Raw genomic sequence first — 16,451 nt, 5'->3', positions numbered from 1 at the left:
CAGCAAGCGGGTAGAGAGGTACTATAAAACAGCATGTTACGTGCGTGGGTAGTAGTCTGCGTTGCCGCCGAACGTGTGCTTATTTTTTTTTTGTTTTCGTGCATGCGTGCGTGCGTGTGTGCGTTTTATTTTTTTTTTTTCGTTTTTTGTTATGTTGCATCGCGTTGTTGGTGTTGTTGTTGCGTATGCACGCACGCCACGCGCGCAGAGATTTTTGTTAGCGCACACGCGAACGTAAAATCAACCAACCAACCAACCAACCAGCCAACCAACGATGTTCGAGCAGCGAGAACCGCGACCGGCATGCGCGCAAATTTGAATGCGATACTTTCCTGGACACGAGAGAGCGTGCGCGTTTTACCACTTCTCGATTCGACATATCTCGAGCCGGTTCGCCCACAGGAACCCGGAGCACGTCGATGCGTATGAATATGCAACGATAACGCAGGATTTATTTATAAGCGTGACGCAGAAATCGATCCCTTGCGATCACAGCCGTACGATTGACATAACATACTCAATGTGGAAATGATCGTGCGTGCGACTATAAGAAAGAAAGAAAGAAAGAAAAAAAACAGATAGATAGATAGATGGAGTGACAGATTATATTTTAGTTGTATTTAAAAGATAAGAGTCTCTCTTCACGTTTCGAAGTTCCAAATCTACTTTTTTTTAGAGGGGGCGAGGGTGGGATTATGCAAGCATTCCAGTGCTCGGAAAAATAGCCTATTTTTGAGAATTTCTTTTTATGATAAATGCGAGGAAAAATTCGTTTGAAGGATTTTTTTATATACACTTTCAACGATATTCACTAATTTATCTATTGCTAATGGTCACAAAATGGCAGCGTCAAAGCTTGGCAAAGAAAAGTTTACTATACTATTTTCATTTTTTTTTGTGTCGAAATGGTGCACGATAGAATCGAAATATCTAGTTTTCGAAATCAAATTTAGTGTTTAGCAATAAAAGCTATAACAGGACGAAGTTCTAATAAAAGAAGAAGAAGACATTTAGCTAGTTATAGCTCCTATATAAATTTCAGGTTTATCGATCATAAATTGTGGTCATGATCTGTTCGGCAATTGAAATAAATGAAAATTGTAAATATAAACTTTTAATTTCACATAGCACGGAAATAGGTATCTCAATACTTGAAACTTCTATGAATCTTCTGCCATCGTATTTTAAGACCCTGAAGAATATTTGAAACATTTTCGATTTATTGAAAATTCTAGACTGACATTACTCTTTGATACATTAGCATGTGTTTATGGATTTATCGCGAATCTCGTAATTGATTGTTAAACGTTTTCGGGAAAGTCGATTGAAAAGTTAATTAAACTACCAAACGAAAAGAAAAGAAAGAAGAAGAAGAAGAAAAAGAAGAAGAAGAGGAGGAAGAAGAAAAAGCGCTTTTCGTCTTGCCGCGAAACGCTTCGTGTAATTGGAGGAGACCGGTAGATTTTTCAATGTGGGCCCTTACATTACGCGCGCCGTATAATTAGGACCGGTAAAGAGAAGGCACGCGGAGCGCGCGGACCGGTGCCGAACGTAACGACGTGAGAGAGAAAGACACAACACCGTGATTCCTTCGCTCTGCTCTTCCAACGAATTAGAAGAAAAAGCCTGATCGTCGGATCGAGTTTCTTCTTTTTCTTCGAATGGGTCCCTCCTCTTATCGTGTCGCGCTATAGCAATGTTCTAAACATCGGATGATTAACGATATTTTTATTTTTTTTTAAAGATCTTTTCAAGCACATGTTGGCAAAGTATATCGTGACAATGCAATTTGATTTCGGAAGCAATTTCTATCGATGGAAGAAAAAAAAATAAACACGTGTTTTAATATTGACGTCAGACGAAACATTGAGAAAAATTGAATAATTTGAAAGTAGATTGAAACTAATGTCGATGCATGGATCGATTTCTAAGTTTATTCATGCATAATATGATGTGTATATTTTGTAAATAAAACATTAGAAGCAACTCACATTAATGCAAAATAAAAAAAAAAAAATACATCACGTGTTCCAACATTGGTATTACAAAAAAATGAAGACAAGTCGGTAATGGGTATGCAGGTTTGTTGAACTCTAATAAGCGTTGATGCATACATTGCAATATGTTTCACCGTATACAATGACCTTTATAGATCGTAAAGATAAAAATTCGAAGGTCAGATTTACGGAAGAAGCCGTAACGGAAACAAGACGAGATGTTTTTTCTTAATTACCGAGTCTCTCGGAATCTCGATCGTTTTATCTCACCCGCCAATTAGTCGTTCATTACGAAATTCGTTTTCACGCACGCACGCACACACAGAGTTAAGAATATAATCTTCTTTTCGTGTAAGAATAAGGGCCACCTCTTTCCTTTATCGTTCTTACCTTTGATAGTTTATTATGGAAAAGGTGCGAGTCGCGTGGGACGTTTCATTAATGATGACGTCTCGTTAAACGCGATCCAATGCGAGATTCACTCGAGGTTATCGCCTTTATAGCACCGAAAGGAGGTCCCTCCGTTATAACGCGAGATTCCGACATCATTTTCTCCTTAGGAAATATACAACTTAAGGCGATAACCCGAGATCGTCCTTGTAATAATATTCCGCTCGCGATTTTTTTAACTCTTCCTCTTCCTTTTATTTTTTCTTATACTTTTTACTTTGTCTTTTCTCTCTCCCTTCTCTCTCTCTCTCTCTCTCTATCAAAAAAGAAATTACAACACCTTTCCTTCTTCTTATTTTCTTCATACAAAATTTGTTTCTCTTTATTTATTTCCTTTTCTTCTTCTTAAAAAAATTGCAACATCTTTAGTTCTTTCTTTCTTATTTTTTTTTTTTTAAACCAATATTCTTTTCTCTTTACTTTCGATCGTACGACCGAAAGCGCATGTCGACGATGTACGAAAGGAACGCGAGAATTACTCGACCGAGAAAAGGATTCGAGCTTCGTTGGAAAGGTGAAAGTTTGATATTGACGAACCGATACAAAATAGTGATCGACGAGGGAATCGATTTATTACGATTCGTCCTAACATTTCTCTCGATCGATATACTACCAACGAATCCTTGAAACTAAAGAGGAATAAAATAAAAAGAAAAAGAAGATTATACAAATTTCACTTTATCTGTTCGAAAGAATATGAAAAAGGGAGAAAGAGAAAGAGATAGAGATATAACAACAAAAATATATATATATAGTTAGATTTTATCGACACAAACTCGTGTGCCTACACTCGTGAAGCTTTGAGTCACGTATCGAGAAAGAGGGACAAATAGGGGAAAAGAAAGGAAGAAAGAAAGAAAGAAAGAAAGAAAGATAGATAAATAGATAGAAAGAAAGAAAGAAAGAAAGAAAGAAAGGGTGAGAGAGATATAGGAGGAGGTGAGGTTCGATATTCGAGTAAGTTTCTCGCACCCTTCTTGCGATCGGAACGGAATTTACGATTGTCCACGCGAAAGCGTAGGTAATCGACGATGATATCATCGTTATAAATAGGCACGCCTTCTGTCTCTCTCTCTCTCTCTCTTTTACATCTATATACCTATATTTCTCCACTTATAGTTTGTGCTATGCCGAGCGCACCTTACCCGTACTCTTTCTTTTGCAGAAAGGCTAGATATATATTGTCTCTTAGTGTTCGCGCAAATACTCGCGACTACGCACACGCGCGCACAGGTGCTACTCTAAGGTACACACACACACACATATATACTGGTATTACTACTTCGAGAATGCAAGTATATATGAGTAACTTGTCCTCGAATAGTGGCGTCAGGATTTAGAGCGAACGGGAAGGCTAAGAGAACTCGTCTATCCCCACCAATTTCTTCTTCTTCTTCTTCTTATTCCTCTTCTTCTTTTTCTTTTTCTTCTTCTTCTTCTTATCTGAGTTTCTCGTATACGCGAACGAGTTTGTTTATGTCACGATAGTAAATCGAACTTTGTCGTACGAACGCATTCCCTATGATCTACCTGTTCCGTAATAGGAGACCATATACATGTCAACCAAAATTTATTTATAGATATTTTAGTTGATTAAGATCGTTGTTCATGTAACCCATTTACATTCGTAAACGCAGTAATCCGTGAAATGGTCGCTAACAATATTTGAAATAAATTTGAAGCCGTTAGCACATCGGCAGAAAATTTGACGAAAACGACGTTTGATCGGTAATACTGATATGAAAAGTACAATTTAATATAATAATTTTATTTTATAATTTCACCTATTAAACGACGATATTTATCAATGGCAACATTTAATGATTCTTATTATTTCTTTTATTTTTCTGTTTTATTCATTTAATTATCGACGACAGCGATTTAACGGACCAAAACGAATTGGAAAAATGTAAATGTAAAAAATAACACATAGCCTTAGAAAAATATAGAAAAATGTGTATTCTTGAAGAAATTAAAATAAAATAGACGTATGAAGTTATAAGTGTATTTAGAAATTGGATGGAAATAAATGAAAAAGATTTCTAATGTGTACCTTGGGGTACACGCAATCGATGTAAGTGTCGTAAGTTGTACGAGAAGTACATACGATGGAAGATACTCGTGGCAAGTGAAGATCGGGGAAGAGGAGAGGAGAGGAGAGGAATATCCGCCAGAGATCCTGAGATCGCAAAAAGTAATTGCAGAAAAAGGCGGTCGATAAACGCGACAAAATGACGTTCTAAAGACTGCAGACGGTGGTCCCGCGGATTTAATGAGGAGAACTCGCCACTGGAAGAGACTCGGTGAATCGATATACGTACGCAACGGAATTCGCAGTTGGATAAAAGCTTGCTTCTTCTGCTTTTCTCTTGCAGACTTCTGAAGCCGCTGCTTGACGATGATCGCGGAAGAAACGCTTAAATACGAGAAGGAACTGCTATTTGCTGCTGGCTCGATACCATTCCTCTATTTTTTATTTTTTTTTTTTATTTCTCGCGATAGTAGTCAATTTCGATCGTACTTTCATTGAATAACTACTGAATAAGTGAAAAGATTCACACGGTCCATAAAAAAAGGAACAAAAAAAAAGAAAAAAAAGAAAAGAAAAGAAAAGGAAGCAGAAGAAGAATACTTTTGTACATTTTCCAAGAGGAAATAAAGGATAATCCGGTATCGGTATCCATTGGCGGAAGCGGCAAATGAAATAGAAGAGTTGTACTTTACGCGGTGATAAAAAAGCACCGTCGGCGGTTTTTATTGGATAAAAAATGGTCGGATTCCGAATCGATAATCGAGAGCATCATTCTCGGGGGATCGGTGTTAGGGCGAATAACGAGCGGATGATTACACACTTGCCGTGAGCATAATGGCAAAGCCCGCGAACGTTAAAAGAAAAATAGGGAAAGTAAGAGTGAGATAACCGAACCCTCTTTCTTCGATTATTATAGGCGCCTTTGCACGAGCGTGTTACAACTAAAATGTAACTAAGTCAACGGCCTAGCCATGTTGGGTTACTAGTTCCCTTTAGATCACTAAAGTTAAGAAACCTGGGGATGATTATTAAAATGGATGGGTGGCCTCTTCGGAAATGCAAAAACTGTGTGTTGTTGATTACAGAAAGAGAACGGTAAAAAATATGACCTCTTTGGTAGTATTTGAATAATTGAGAGAAGGTGTTTGTAGAGAAACGAATCGAACCCGTAAAAGGGTGTGTAAAAAGAAAAATAAAACTAAAGTATAACTGCAAAGAGGATGATGGTGGTAGTAGTGGTGGTGGTGGTGCATTTTCCGTGTACGAGAGCGCGTAAAACACGAACGGCTTGCATAATAAAAGTCTCCCTCTCGGATTGATCGATCGGAAGCGTTCGTCGCCGTTCCGAGAGGACACCGTTAGATCTTTTCATCGATTATTCCGGACGGAGGGACCAGACTTCCTCTTTCGCGACACGCTGAACGTGGATACGGTCGATTGAGCCGCGAATAGAATAACATAAGTAAGCATGCGCGTATGTTTTCATTCATCTTTCAGTCATATCGTAATAGCTTGGTCTATGTTAAGTACTGCTAATCATTAAATAATTTACAGTACATCAAAATACAACGTGCATCCTGTAAATAAATAATTTAAGATGGCTAAAAGATAGGCATATCAAAAAATGACAAATTTGAAATATTGTAGACTGATAAAATGATTACTGTACTCTAAATTAATTCGTTCCGGGATTATATTATCTAATCACACATATATCCTTTTTACTTAGCATACTTTCAGAATAATTTATCGACATTTGTAATACTTCCTGTTTACATTTAGAATTCACAATAATCACCGATTGATACTACTGCCATTCCTATAATAATGATTTCCTAATTCAATCGTTGATAGATTTAAATTAGAAATTGTTGATTATAGGTAGAGGTAAAAGGTAAAGCAAAAATGGTTACTTACACTCCTTGTTGCGATCCATGGCATGTTGAAGGGGCGAGTCGTCGACCTCCGCCTTCGGCGGCGACTGATTGCCTTCGGCCATTTCTGCTCCTGATACTGGAAGAACACCCGCAGTCTTCCTTCCTGCCACGTCGACAGTCGTTTTATCCTGCTGCGGCGAAACCTTCGTCGTACTTTTCTTACCGTTTCCACCGTCTCTGCAGGTCCAAGGGGATCAGACCGAAAGAAGGAGCAAAAGGGGCCGAGTTTTGCGAATTAATCTTTCATACGTCGCTGCTTTGGGGAAGAGACCGAAGAAAGGAAAGAAAGAAGGAAGGAAGGAAGGACGCGTAGGAACGCCGACAAAACAAAGTGTCGATCTTCGATCTTGGATCCTTCCTTCTCGAAGAGGAGAAACCTTCCTACTTTTTGTATCTCCTCGATCAAAGAATGATGGATCAATCGACACTACGAAACTCCCTATTTTATAACATCGATTTATCGATCCAACGAAACTTTCAAACAACGTCATTATCTTTCCACGTAAATGGGTATTAGATTGCAACGAAGCGTTCCTTGTCTTGTTGATAGATCAATCTATCGGATAGATCGGTTATCCGCGAAGAATCCAGACGCTTATCGGCCGATCTTACTAAAGTTCAAACAAAATTACTTAGCAACTTGATCGTTGGTAAGTACAATAACTTGTTTATGCTATCAAACTCTTTCGAATTTTTTGAATTTGTAAAGTAACGTTTATGGGTTTTCTTTTCTTTTCTTTTTTTTTTATTCGAGAAGGATCCAATATCGATATTGTGCACATTAAGAAAAAAAAAAGAAAAAGAAATACTCACCTTTCTTCTTTGTTATCGCGTCTAGCGTCTTTTCTTTCTCTATCCTTTTCTTTAAAATTGTCAGCCCTTTTTGGCTTAGCTTTCAACTTGGAATCGCCCTTGGCGACCTTGTGTTCGAGGACGCTGCTTGAGTCAGTCGCCACGTTGCTCCCGTTGTTCGACCGAGGGCCGGAAGTACTCGTCGACGTAGACGTAGAGGCTCGGCCGTTAGTATAATCCTAATTGGGAGAAAAACTTCTTCTCGTCATTTTTTCGGCTTTCTAAGGCTCTGAAAAGGAGAGGCCAAAAAAAAGAATAAGCATAAAGAAAGGGACACTTACCTTAAACCACTCCGGATAAATGGCGCTAATGGTATCGAGAAGATCCTGATCGAGCTGTATCCTCCAAAATGGGGAGCCGCTGTCCAACCTGTGGCCAGACTCTGAAAAGGTAGAAATACGAGCCGGTGAAAATGAGATTAGACACGAGTCGGAATAAAAAAAATGAAAGGAGAAAGATGGATTCTTGGAGGAAAGCAACGGGGAATACGCTCGAGGAAGAGTTGAAAACGAGGATTGACCGGTAAGGACCTCTCGAGTCATTCCCACCGCATAAGGGCTAATGGTCCCCCGTCGACCAATAGCCCGAAGGCGTATCAAAACCTCGCGGAATGCCGAGCAGGGAGTTCTTTTGCGCATTCCACGGGATTCCCTGCCTAATTTAAACGTTCGTTCCTACCGGTCGTGGTGGAGGGATCACCTCTGGACATAGCAGAAGCAAAAGACAAGAGGCTCCGTACCTCGGACTTCGTCCGACCACTGCTATACTACGTTGCTGCTACTTAAGGAGTAAGAGGAGAAACAGGAGGAACGAGGGGGACACGTCGTTACGACGACATTCTTAGGGCGGCCGACACGCGTGCCCTGCCTTCGTGATCGAGAATCGAACGACGAGAGATCGACCTAAAAGGTAGACAAAGAAGAAGGAAGATGCGGGCTCCCGCGGGACTTTCGGAATCGCCAGAAAACACGATGCATTCGCGATAACTGCTCGAACTCGTACTCTCCCAACAACGAGGATCGATTAAAGTCTCACTATAGTATACTTTTTTTTTCTTTTCGATTTACGATCAACGCGGATCATAAAAGTACGGAGATAGGTGAACAGTTTCGCAGGATTCGCTAATCAAAATTCGTTTAGAAATGCGGACACCTTTTTTTCTATCTTCCAAAAAAAGTCGGAAGATAGTTGGGTCCTCGAACGAGTATGTTTCGTAGCGAGGAGTAAAAAGATAAGAGTAAAAATAGAAGAAAAAGAGGATTCAACCTTAACCCAATAAATGATTAGTGTGGTTCCTCCATCGCGTAGAAAGGAGAAACGGAATAAACGGTCCAATCAGTATGCAAGCGCCGAACAATCTGCTGTAAATCACGTCGTGAATCATTCGCTGACATAAATCTAGTTTGGTCGATCAATACGCGCCTAACCGGTCGGACACATTAGTTAAACCTGGTACGTACATCGTCGTTTACAGGAGGCGCGCTCGTGCGCGCGCGCGCGCGCGCACACGCCTCGGTCTCCTGGTTAGTACACAAAAACTCATTGACGACGCCAATGGCCTAATAGCGCCGATTCGAGAGTCCACGGAGAGATCGGTCGATACATCACCCGCCGATGATCGAGCCAGGGCCCGGATCGTAGATCCAAGATATCGTCAGACTCCTAAGCAGAATACTCATCTTCTTCCCTTTTCATCTTACTTTTGCGTAATTATCTCGACCGTTACGATCCTTGCATTATTATTCGTTTCGTCATACTCTCGTAGAATTAACGCTCTCTTACCGAAGATCCACCGAGCGTCCTTTAACTCGGATCGTTAACCGTTAAAGATCGTATTTTCTTGACATTTTCCAAAGAGATCCTTCTTGCATCTTTTTCGGGTCAACGAATGGACGGTGATAAAAGGAAGAGAGAAATATAGGGAGAAGGTTGCGTAAAAAGGTCTATGGAGCTGCTACGAAAACAATAACAAATCCTTCGATCCGGTTTTGCAGCCCCAGAGATGGAGAGGTGGGGTGGGGTGGGGGCTAGGACGATTGGAAGCGAGAGAAAGAGAAAATAAGAGAGAGAGGAGATCGTTCGAGTCCCTCTTTCGAAGGACATATTCCGTGGAAGATACCGAATGCGAAATGCATTCCTCGGAAGCGGGCATGGCGCATCGACCGCCCGTCGAAATTCGGGCAAATAAATCTCGCGCTCTTCTCTCTCTCTCTCTCTCTCTCTCTCTCTTTCTGCAGTATAGTAGCTTGGCGGCTGCACCTTTTTCTTCTCTCTCGCGATCTTCCGATCTCTTCGATCTACTCGTCGCACAGGCGTATCCCGAGGTTGGCGCTCCTGAAATTCAAGGAGGCGTACGCGGGGAAGAGCGCAGCGCGCGTACGCCCTTGCGTCTGGCCCAGAAGCGGCTCTACTCTGAGTCACTCTCTCTCGTCAGGCCCTCTCTTTCCTCGATCTGCCTTCTCTTTCCTCTTCTTCTCCTCCTCTTCCCCTCTCCCCTTGTCCACCCAACTCCTGTCTTGCCTTGCCTTGCATTGCCTTGCGCGCTCGGTAGCCGCGAAAAACTGCGCGCTGCACTTCGGGAATGTCGTTGGCATGTACTGGGTGTTCCCCTTTGCCGCCGTCTCCGCGACCGACAAGAACGGCGACGTCGAGTTTCGCCCTTCCACCCTTTTCTCCATTCCCACCCTCCTCGCCTTTCTTCCTTTTTTTTTCATTTTAGGGACCCCTCGTTTTCGAGGAATCGCCGCCAGAACTCGGGATCTTCCTGCTGATCCGTCTCTCTCTCCTCTTTCTCCTCTCTTTCTCTTCTTCTCGATCGGCGGCACGATCAGCGAATTTTCGTCAAACGATTTTTAAGTTGACGCGTTACATGCGATAATATCATCGAGAACTTTGTCGGGGTATTTTAGTTTGGGTTTACATTTATGTTGTTTTTCTCTCTCGCGAATTTAACGAAATTTTATTTACTCGTCTAATATTTTCAAGATACTTTAGAGATTTGAAGGCGCCAACGCGCGTTAATATATATCGCCCACGCATCGATAAGATCGTTCGATAGGTTGAAAATGTCAAAAGTATCGTCGGATTATTTAGCATTTTTCGACGCGTCGGCGAGCACGCCAGATTACAGGGTACCGAAATCGATCGAGTTGGGATCGAAAGCTTTTACTTTTGCTTTATCTCTTTCTCTCTTTCTTCCTTTCTTTTTCTTTCTCTTTCTTCTTCTCTTTTTTACTACCTCGAGAAATAAACTATCCTCGATGACGACGACGACGGCGACGACGACGACGACGACGATGACGACGACGATGAACGCGGGCGTAACCGACGTCCGTTCGTCGTCGGTACTTATTAATATTCATCGATCGGCCCAGTCGATCAATTATTTTCTTCTTTAAGTTGAGTAAGATATCTCAGTAGAATATACGATTTCGTAAAATACAAATATAATATTTTGTAGATAAGCTATTTGGTAAATCGTCCTACGTAAACTTTTCCCCTTTCTTTTTTCTTCTTCTTCTTAATAACTACCTTTAATAGAATTTTATTTTACGTATTTGGCAATAATTTACACGCTTAAATTAATCCTAAAGTTATTCGCAAATCCCAATATACGAATGTGGAACGCGTGCAACTTACAACTAACCTTACGATATTCTTTAACCATTTGGAAGCGGAATTTATTTAGTCCAAAATTGGAAATTAATTTAAATTGACAAAACCCATTTAGAATGTTCTTGAAATGACCAGAATTAATATATACTCACATACTTATGCTATTTTTATTTATTTTTATATATTACAATAAGAATGATTCAAATGCCTTTTTCTTGGAACTTCCAATACACGAAAGCAAACGAATAAATAATAATATAACAATTGCATGTATGTCATTTACGTATGCATTCATTTTCCGTTCTCAAAGAGTTAATATACTCTAATACCAAAACTACCCTAAGCGGAATCCTTTTCCGATTATTAATCGAACCCGAGCAAAGTATGTTTCTCGCGAAAGGGTATGAACCACTCGCAGCGAGAAAATACTGGGAGGGATCCGGTTAAGAAGAGGAGAAGTGGTGTTCTCACAATAGCCGTGCTTTGCCGCTCATTAGAGGCCGGGTCAGGGGTCACTGGATACCGGCGCTTTGTGTTTTGGCCTGTATGTACGTACGTACAATGTCCACGCACGAGCTTCGCTGTTTCTTAGCGTTTCTCCCCTACGCTGTTACACGGCACCGCGAACTCGTCCTCTTTGTCCGAAAGTCAATAGCGTTAATGAATGAACCCTACGTGATATATAATACCCGTCCAACTTTTTATTTTTCTCCCTCTCTCTCTCTTTCTTTCTTTCTTATGTTTTTAATCGATCCTTTTCTGCCAATAAAACACCCTACACGTTTCGACGTTGCATCGTGAAAAATGACTTTCTTAATGAAACACCACAGGCTCTCGTCGCGTCCCACAGTCGATTCGTTACACAACGATACCATTCCATGTAATTATTCAAATTTCTTTCGATTAAGTCGTGATTTCGTTCCTACGATTACCCGTCGATGATGTCACGTTTTAATTTGGTCGAATCAAAGAAGAAGAAGAAGAAGAAGAAGAAGAAGATTGTCTGAAGACGATCGGACAATTTTCGTAGTTCGATTATCGTTCGAGTTATTATTTTCGACGAAAATACAAATAAAAAAAAACAGAAAGAAAGAAAGAAACAAACAAACAAACAAAAAGAGATTGAGGATGAGAAATTTTTTATTGTGTACGATGGGATAGAGATCGTAAAGAAGGGTGGTGTTTCTTTGTTCTTGTTCGTACTATACTTTCCTTCCTGTTTAAGCAAGAAAATACGATTATAAATCGCGCGAGTTGTTTCTAAGAAGACTCGCGTGTATCGCACACACTTGAAACAAACGAAAAGGGCTCAACACATAGGGTGGTGGTGGAGGAGAAGGAGGAGGGAAGGAACACGTTGGACGATCTGCACGAACTGTGCGTTCTCTCTTTCCCTGACGGTACGGGCTCCACTTAACCCGTAACCCCTAGCTTCGTATATCTTGTCGACAATGCGCGTACCGATGAATTCAATACATCTTCCCGCCACACCCTCGGAACTTCCTCAATAAAGTTGACCCTGAGAAATACATCGTTTAGTCCCGCTCGATAGGACCTACGTTGCCGATAATTCTTTTTTTACTTTTGACTAGTATATCTGGTACCTTCAAAGTGTATCATTCTGTTAATTCGTGAAATAACTAGACATTACATGAAATAATGTTAGGTGTCTAGTCATTGTATCCACTTGGTAAGTTCAAAGTTGAAAGAACAGCATGACTAACAAGAACGTTTGTTTTTAAAGTACAGAAAAAATAAGAACGAATAATTATTACCATTGCTAATTACTCGCCTCTTGTAAATTCTTATAGTACCAAGTTGAAGTATGTAATTTTTTCCTATTTCATACTTTAATTGGTCGGTATAATTATTACGCGAATTAACAAATGTCATGTTTCAACGTAAACATATACATCAACACAATATACTGAAACTTTAAATATTTGTAGATCGTTAAAACTTCGCTACCTTTCAAGAGTCTGTTTTCTCCAAGCAGATTTCTGGAGTCTACTTCTCACGAGTCGATTCATTCTGTGCGACTTTCCGCATTCGACGCATTCCAATCATCGAATAAGATTGATTCGTAAACGTCGACGAATTAATAACCTATGAATTATATTGATAAGATTGCCGACGATTCGCTATGAAATAATTTATATTACATCTAGTACTCGTTGAACAGCTATGATACGACGAGGACGACAACGACAACGACAACGACAACGACAACGACAATGACAACGACCACGTTGTAACGAACGGTGAAAGTCTTGAACGTTCGCGGTCCAGGATGATTGATGTCGCGATCCGACGGCGGAACAAACTTCCCTTCACTTCGATGTTCGTTCGAATTCCGTGTTTATAGAAGCCGTATTACCGATTCGATCACTAAAACGATTATTTGTTGAGCACTTACGGGCACCACTATCTGATTCAAATTGAATTTTATTACACGTTACACGTTATCATATGCTTAACAATAAAAGATTCTAATTCAATACCGATATGATAAGATAAGCTTTTAAATTATCTCGTAATAAATTTCGTTCGATATTAACGAGCATTTATCTAATTATCCTATAACAATTTAGATGATCCTCGATGATCTCTCTGGTAGTAATAGAAATCGATTATCGAAGCAAATATATGTGTTTAATAGTTAGATCTGTTAATCGGATTGTCACGGTCCATATGTTAACGATAAGAGGGGCAATTACAAAGTGGTATAAAGTCGCGGTGTTGGTGAGTGTCTTGCACTTGGCGGCGGTTTATAGTTGGGAATGACATCATCGACGATCTTCGACATACACCTAGCGCGTAATCGGTGGGCGAAGGCGTATCAGCTGTGTCGTATCTTATTTCCGTCTTATTCCCTTGTACTACCGCGTGCTCTCTCGAGCGTTCGAAAGATCAAGAGAAATAAAGAGAAAGAGGGAGAGAGATTGCTAACGGAGGAAAGAGGACAAGAGGGAAGTGCGTTGGCGTCAGTTTAGAGAGAGAGAGAGAGAGAGAGAGAGGCGCGCGCGAGCCGCGTGTGTGGGTCGCGTGTCGGTAATGTTAAGTTAGACCTACCTGGTCACATAACTAGCAAACCGTGCGACGACAAACACAGACACTCGATTGGTGCTCGGTTGCGATTCGCTACCGTCGCGCGCCTGCCTCGTTCCAGAACTTTCCTCTCGAATATTCGGAACACCGACGCAAAGCGCCGTTCTCAAAAAGGATTTCTACACGTGGGACGAGAATAACGAAGGACGAACACCGAGTAGTAGCTCTTTTTCCTTATCTCTTTTACTCCTTACCATTTCTTTAATTAATTTACAAGCAAACCTTTCGAGTTATCCACCAACTTGTAGTTCCTTTAGAACGAGAGAAGAAGAACGTAGGGAAGAGTAGTGCCGGTAGCAATACATTTACAACGGCTACCTATCCTCTTCATTTTCTTCCTCTATTTTCGATTACACGTTGCAAATGATAAATGGTCATGGTATGCTTGTTCGAAGTAGTAAAAGTCGGTATGGTATGGTATGCACAGAATCCCGGAGTAACAACACTGTTCGCAATTTGCTACTTGCCTAGCCTTCCTTCGTCTTTCTCATTAAATTTCCGAAATGCCGTTAATATTAGCGATTATTATCTCGGGTAACAGTCCCCCATAATATAGTAAGGTTATTTATTCATTTATTTTTATTATACGACTTTTCCTCGCGTTCTAATATCTTTCTTGTCGAATACAACCGCGTTTACGGATTCTTACGTTTATCTACAATTTTTCGATACGATTTATCATATATACATATATAAATAATAATTATAGATACTTTATGATGAATTTTTACTAGGACACCCGTTATTGGCGCGTGTCAGACCATCGCAGAACGGACCCACTCTACGGGGGTGGCGCGCGTATGCTGTTGACCCGACGAGGACCGGTTCGGGTCATTCCTTTTTTTTTCCCCTTCTTTATCGAAGGCCTCTTTTCTCTCCACCTTTAACTCCTCTTCTTTCTCTCTCTCTCTCTCTCTCTCCCTTTTTCTCTACGACGATATAGCAAGGTGTGACGTCACGCGTGTGGAGGCGTGATAGCTCGTACACGCGTGCGTGCTTGCGTGGGTCGACGCGTGTATCCAGGTGTGTACCTGCGAGAGGCCTCATCAACCTCTCTTACTCGATTGTGCGAAATATCCTCTGAACATACTCAATAATCAAACTCAATCCCTATACCCTCCTTAAAATCAAACTATCAATTTTTATTTTTCTATTGTATTTGTGAGTAAAGTAATCCCTCCTACTTACGTGGTGTTCTTGATTTTATCGTTAATCGTAAATACTTTCACCGATGATCGGATTTATATATTGTATTAATAAGCATAAAATGTCAGTTTTTTTGTATAAAACTGTAAATAAGTTGAGTAAACGGACACCTAATGCTTCAAGATTTAATATAAATCGTACATCTAGAAATACGAACATACAAGAGTATAAAATAATTGTGTGCGAGAACAGTCGAACGAAAGTTGAACGAGAATATGGAAGGTTTAACCGTTAGATGATTGTGTGTGTGTGTGGGTTTGTCTACAATGAGATATGTACGCGAATAGATCAGTTATTATTGCAAGATGCAAAGTTGTATTCTGTCTTACGCGATTTTCGTTGGTCTTACCTATCGCGTAACTTCGAGATATTACTGTACATTGTTTTTCCTAACGAAAATCAATAAATCAAACAAAGTAAAAAGAAAAGGAAGCTGTTAATTTGTTCAAATATGAAATCTCGTAGGATACGAATGAAGAAAAAGAAGAAGTAGAGAAGAAGAAGAGAAGAAGAAGGAGAAGAGAAGGATGAGGAGGGGGAGGAGGAAGAAGAAGAAGAAGAAGAAGAAGAGAAAGACGAAACTATCGATCTGGCATCTAGATGATGGAAATAAATTGCTAATTTTATACGTTTCACAGTCTTTGAGGTCTCGTTTCGAAACCGTCGATCGAGGATAAAGAAACGACTAATTAATAATTCCGTCGTATTCCACGGATTCGTTGTAAAATCGCGGATACTTTTTTTTCCACGACGTTTCGTTTCCACGAAACTTTAACTCTTCGGATATTTATTGAGAGAAAGAAAGAGAGAGTGAGAGAGATTTGTTCCCTTTCGTATCTTTTCTATCGACGATAGAAGAAATGTAGGAATGCACGAGCGGTACGATGATCTTTCTTCTCGGAAACTGCTAAGGGCTAATAGAGTATAACTTGAAACGCACAAGAATCTCTCTCTCTCTCTCTTTCTACATTTATTTCTTTCTCTTTCTCTTTCTCTTTTGTTTTGTTAAGCGAATAGGATCCTCCGAAATAAGAAATGATTTCAAATGATTATCATCAAGACATTATTTTTAATCACGAACGATCACCAATTTTCACGTTTCTTGTTCTTTTTTTTTTTTGTAATATGTGCAAGTGACGATTGCGAAAGAGAGGATTACGGTACAAGGAAGAGAGGTCCTTGATAAATTCGAAGAAACTCGAAGATTCGACCGCCTCGTAACTAACAACAGTCATGTTAATTACCTCGTAACTT

The 16,451-nt window shown here is 40.2% G+C and overlaps 1 protein-coding gene across 2 annotated transcripts in view; it reads right to left on the bottom strand.

Annotated features, from left to right (window-relative positions):
- LOC122515992 (myocardin-related transcription factor A-like) overlaps positions 1-16,451 on the bottom strand; it is a 174,081-nt gene that overhangs the window by 51,667 nt on the left and 105,963 nt on the right. For both annotated transcript variants that reach the window (XM_043633463.1, XM_043633470.1), the window contains exons 2-4: positions 7,550-7,650; positions 7,230-7,447; positions 6,397-6,593 (exon numbers count right to left, since the gene is read on the bottom strand). In XM_043633463.1, the coding sequence (XP_043489398.1) occupies positions 6,397-6,593; positions 7,230-7,447; positions 7,550-7,650 (516 nt within the window). The remainder of the gene's footprint in view (positions 1-6,396; positions 6,594-7,229; positions 7,448-7,549; positions 7,651-16,451) is intronic.

Source organism: Polistes fuscatus, unplaced genomic scaffold (genome assembly GCF_010416935.1).
Source record: "Polistes fuscatus isolate 324 unplaced genomic scaffold, CU_Pfus_HIC Scaffold1, whole genome shotgun sequence".
Classification (NCBI taxonomy): domain Eukaryota; kingdom Metazoa; phylum Arthropoda; class Insecta; order Hymenoptera; family Vespidae; genus Polistes; species Polistes fuscatus.
The sequence above is the reverse complement of the archived record's forward strand: the minus strand, read 5'-3'. Positions and strand labels throughout refer to the sequence as shown.